General features: G+C 33.8%; 1 protein-coding gene across 1 annotated transcript in view; it reads left to right on the top strand.

Moving 5' to 3' along the window:
- The first annotated feature begins 2,385 nt into the window (after positions 1-2,385).
- TC2N (tandem C2 domains, nuclear) overlaps positions 2,386-5,548 on the top strand; it is a 31,000-nt gene continuing 27,837 nt past the window's right edge. The window contains exons 1-2 of the mRNA XM_019642292.1: positions 2,386-2,504; positions 3,780-4,013. Of these exons, the coding sequence (XP_019497837.1) occupies positions 2,438-2,504; positions 3,780-4,013 (301 nt within the window). The 5' untranslated portion in view covers positions 2,386-2,437. The remainder of the gene's footprint in view (positions 2,505-3,779; positions 4,014-5,548) is intronic.

Below are 5,548 nucleotides of genomic sequence, written 5' to 3'. Positions count from 1 at the left end.
TACAGGGGGCTGAATGTTAAGTATAAAGTGTGTACAACATTATTCTGAACACTTTATATTCTAGCTGGGAAAATGGAACACGTCTCAGGTCTCGTGAATGTCAAGAAAAATGTAATTATTTTTTTAAGTGCACTGAATGTTTAGAGATGAGAGAAATTTGTATGACCGGAGTGGTCAAGGAATGCTCTAAAGTGGGGCTGAAAAGGGCTTTTGAAAATGTATAAATTTTTAAAACTGAAATCAGTTATAACATGTAATGGAAGAAAAGGTGCTATTATAAGAGTTAAACAAATTTTACAGGCATACGCTTAACAAGAAAAGTTCAAAATTTATGTAAGGAAAACTATGAAAACTCCCAAAGATACAAACATAGACTTGAACAAATGTAAAGATATACATATTTATGGGTGGGAAAACTCAACACCCTAAAGATGTCAATTTTTTTCTAAAACAATTTATAAATTTAACATTAACCTAGCGAAAGTACCATTAGATTTTCCCTCCTAGAGCTAGAGAGATTATAAAGTTCATTTGCAAGAACAGACAAGCAAGAACAGCTAGGAAAGCCCTGCAGTTGCAGATCAGTAAGGGTGTGAGGCTGGCCCTACTATTAGAGATATTAAAACATATTATAAGCCTTTATAATTAAAAATATGTGGTATTGGTGCAGGAAAATACAGAGCAATTGAAGGCAATAGAAAATAGAGAAATAAATCTATTTGCAGGTGGAAATTTAGTCTATTGTGTAATAAAAGCAGCATCCCCTCCTCTCTCTTACATAGCAGAAAACACCATGATCAAAGTAAAAAGACAATGACAAACTAGAAGAATGCTTATATCATGGACAATGGGTTAATCTCAAATATACAAAGATCCTCTAGAACTGAATAAGAAAAGGACCAATCGCTTTATAGAAAGATGGTCGAGAGATAAGAGCGAGCTCATAGGTCAGCCTTATATGAATAGGTGCCCAACCTCACTTATTATAAGAGAGACACAAATTAAAACAACATAAGATATCATTTCTGTTTTTTAATCAGATTGGCGAAAGTTCAGCATTTTGACACTTTGTTGGCAGAAATAGGCACTCTCATCATACATTGCTACTGGGAATGCAAATGGCCAATTTCAGAGAGAAATTTATTAGTATTAAAATTACACATGTCTATCTACCTTTTCACCCAGTAGTCATATCTCTAGGAATCTATCTTACAGATATATACTGGGAAATATCTGAAAATATGTGTGCACAAAGCTACTGTGTCACTATTTCTAATAGCAAAAGACTGGAAACAATCCAAATTTTGATCTTGATTTGAATGAAACAACTATAAAAAAATTTGCCACCATAGGAGACATTTAAATGCTGACTGGGTAGTTGATTATATTATTTTAGATGTGATAATGCTATTATGGTTATGTTTTTAAAGTACTTCTAAAAGATATTTGATATGTTAGCATCTATTATAGTTCCTATTTGTTTTGTTGTTGAAATTGATCCATTTTTAGCCAACGATAGCTTCTTGAAGTTAACTTTTGAGGGCCTTCTGCCACATCTTTTAGAGAGAATTACTTAAGTATTTATGAATGAAATTACATGATTGGAATTTATTTCAAAAGAACCGAAAGGACAGGTTGAGTGAGGAAGTAGAGCTGAATTAAGATTTGCCATGAGTTGATATTTAGTTTGGGTGATAGGGGTTTTGTTACACTGTTCTATGTTCTTTTGTATACATTTGAAATTTCCCATGAAAATGTACAAAGTTTAGGTAGATATAAGTGAAGTGAGTGCATTTAGAACAGTCATTGAGATCAAGGTGGGCAATTGGACACGAAATTCTTATATAATTTTATATTTCTGGTAAATTTAAAACAGACTCCCTTTATTTTCCAATATATTGTATTTGTGACTTAGCTGGTAACTTGTGTGTGTGATACTGTGTTTAAGATTTTTTTCTGTTAGTGTAATTCTAAGCATTAAACTAACTCAAAGTATGAAGTTTTATTGGCCCCCATTCTGCGGCCTTGGGGTTTACAGAAGAATTGATTTGAAGGAAGTGAAATTTTTCTCATCCTTTTTGAACAGTACTATATTATCTTTCAAATTTTGCTTGGACGTCAATGTAGGTATACGAAGCTAAAGAGAAAACTGAGTGGAATTTTTCTTTCATATTTAACATTGAGATTGTTCATTTAGTAATTTTTAAGCATGTCATCTTATTAACTTATAAAGAGTCCAGGTTATACAAAATTATATATAGGAATAAAAATCTATTTTGCTGTGAACATTTGAACTTTGTAGAAAGACACATAATATTTATTTAGTGACACCTAATGCTTTAAGCATGATCGTTTTAACTTGTTTTCTATTCTACCAACAGATTAATATTAAAACTGGAAGCTTACATATTTTGCTGGATATTGGAAATTGAATATAATGGCAGCAGAGTTCATAAAGGGTTGCTGTAGAGGATGTTTCTATGGTGAAACAGAAAAGCACAGCTGTGAGTTTGTTTTGCTTTGACTTCAACAAACATCTATTGAATGTCTTCTTTACTTGTGCCACTTTGTAGTATAAGGATAAATGAGACGGATTTCCTAACTTCATGGGGGAGGCAGAAACATAAACGTAAGGCACAATAGGTACGTATTAAAATACCCTGGAGCGTAGGGGAAAGAGAGATGAATTCAACCCAGGAGACACCCTGGGGCAACACCACCCAAAAAATGGCATTTGGTATGAAAAGTCTGAAGAGGATTGTAGCAAACTGAGAGGGAAGAAGGGGGTCAGAGAAGATGAGGACAGGACATGACTGTTCCATGTGGACGAAATAGTACAGGCAGAGGCAGGGAGACACGAGTGCGTGGGTGTGTTTGGGGGACAACATACTCAGTGTTTAAAAAATGCCTTTCATGAATAATGACCAAAGGGAGAAGAGACCCATAACTTTGTCAGACCCACATTTATCAAGGACTCCTGGAGGTCTGCCTTTTTATTGCATGGTCCTCATCCCATGACTGAAACTTTATTTTACATTGGCTCCTTCTTGTATTTCTCTGGAGCATAGATAGCTTCCTAGTATATTTGAGTATAAAGGCTTTTTTTTTTTTTTTTTGCTTTAAAACATTTCTTAAATTCCTACACAATGGTAGTTTACTTTACAGACAGTACTATTTATACATATAGATTAACTCTGGGTACCCCTCACCTCCCCATCCTATGTCACACATTTTAGGAATTACCTATTGTTTTAGAGAATGGACAAAATAGGTCAGGGAGAGCTGCTGTCGTTTTAGGGTATGTGTATTTTATTTTGTGATGTGGTGAAGATTTTTGTAGACTTGGAGACCTTTAGCTTCTTTTCAGAATTTCTTTATTATTTAAGACTGATGTCAACCACTAGTGTTGACAAAAATTACTTTATTGAGAGTATTTTTAAATGACTAGATTTTACTTGAAAGTATTGTGGTATTAATTACAAAATATTTTACTTGTTTTCCATCTCTGAGCTCCTATGGGAATGAGACTCTTGAAAATCTGCTTTTCCCATTACGATAAGTTAATATACTTTGGCAGTAGTATATTAATTGCTCAAATATTGGCTGGAGAGAATTACTGTGGAGTCCAGAAGTGCTTGATAGGGCCCAGGAGCAGTTCATGTATCAGCAGTTTCTTCTAAAATGATTAACTAAGTACCAAAGCATGTTAGGCCTAGATTATTATATATAAATCTACATGCATATTGGTAATTTTTTCCTTTTCTTTCTTTTACATGCAGTTTCTGCGGAAAAAGACTATAAAACAGCGGTCTCAAAGAGTCAAAATACAACTGTCTGTATACCTCCATTGACTTCTGTTTCTGAAAAGCCTCAGATGGGCTGTACTGAGGATTATTTACTTTCCAAATTACCGTCAGATGGCAAAGATGTACCATTTGTGGTGCCCAAGTTTAGGTTATCGTACATTCAGCCCAGGACGCAAGGAACTCTTTCACACCTGGAAGAACTTGAAGGTAAACCATTAAATGGCACGGTTTCAAAATCAACATGTAGCATTTAAATGCTGTTATTGCTGTTATTTTGTTCTTTTGTACCTTTTAACATAAAGATGTATTTTTGTATATAATTTTACATTTTGCTTTTTATATGTTTTGCTCTTCCTATAGAGGAACTTAATGTACAGTATTTTTGAAAGTTCCTTTTATGAAAGTGATCATAATACAACACATTTGTGTGTAGATTTGGCCTTTTTTAAAGGAATAGTATAATTATAATGCATCAGTTATCCTTCACACATCTAGAAAGAAAAAATAGAGGAATTATTCTGTATTTGAGCAGTAAATATAGTAAACATTCCTATCTGCTATTTTCTAAAATTTGGTGTAAAGAGAAATAAGGAAGCAATGAAGCAGTCTTTCTTCCTTCCTGTCTTTCTCCACCACTACACTTCCCAGTCTAAATACACTTTCCAGTCTAAATAGCTGCTTGAATGAGGTAGATTCATTGGCTGAATTTTGGCTGATGTTGTAGAAGCCAATGGACTAAGGAAGAGGAAATATGTAACTCTTGTATTTTAAAAATAATTTCAGTACAGTGAAACACTGTCAGTCATAATGATTTTTTCCTTCAAAATTTTATTACGAAAAATTTTAGACATCCAGAAAAATCGAAAGACCTTAATGGTGAATACCTATACATCTATCACATANTCACATTTCCATCTGGTGTCATTCTTCTGCCTGAAGGGTGTCCTTCAATACTTCTTGTGGTGTGGATCTGCCAGTGGTGCATTCTTCCAGCCTGTGTGTGTCTGAAAAATTTTTTGTCACTCCCTTTTTGAAAGATTTTCTTCTGGTGTCAAATTCCACATTGACAGTTTTTTCTTTCAGTGCTTTAAAGATTTTACTGCACTGTTTTCTTGCTTGCATTGTTTCCAGTGAGAATTATGCTGCTATTGTTTCTTTGTTCCTATACGAGTATATAACATGTCTTCTTTTTTCTAGCCACTTTTCAGATTTCCTCTTCACTGGTTTTGAGCCCTGTTATTATCATGTACCTTGGTGTAGCTCTCTTCATAATTACTGTGCTTAGTGTTTGTTGAAGTTGTTAGATTTGTGGTTTGTAGTTATCATATTTGGAAAATATTTTCCAAATATTTTTTTCTTTATATTTATTTATTCCTTCAGTATCTTTCTGCTTCCCATGCCTCCTTCATGGAGTTTAATTACATGTATATTAGGCTGCTTGAAACTGTCCCATGGGTCACAGATGCTCTTTACATTTTACTTTCTTTATTCTTTCTTCTCTCTGTGTTTTCTTTTGGATAGTTTCTCTTACTGTATCTTCAAGTTCATGAATCTTTTCTTTTGCAATAGCTAATCTGCTGTTAATCCTATCCACTGTGTTTTTCATCTCAGACATTGTAGTTTTCATTTCTAGAAGTTGAGTTTGGGTCTTTCTTTATATCTTTCAAGTCTCTACTTTTTGAACATACAGACTAGTTATAACTGTTTTACTGTCCATAACTGTCTTTGTCAATTCTGGGTTA

This window comes from Hipposideros armiger, unplaced genomic scaffold, assembly GCF_001890085.2.
Source record: "Hipposideros armiger isolate ML-2016 unplaced genomic scaffold, ASM189008v1 scaffold_67, whole genome shotgun sequence".
NCBI lineage: Eukaryota > Metazoa > Chordata > Mammalia > Chiroptera > Hipposideridae > Hipposideros > Hipposideros armiger.
The sequence above is the reverse complement of the archived record's forward strand: the minus strand, read 5'-3'. Positions and strand labels throughout refer to the sequence as shown.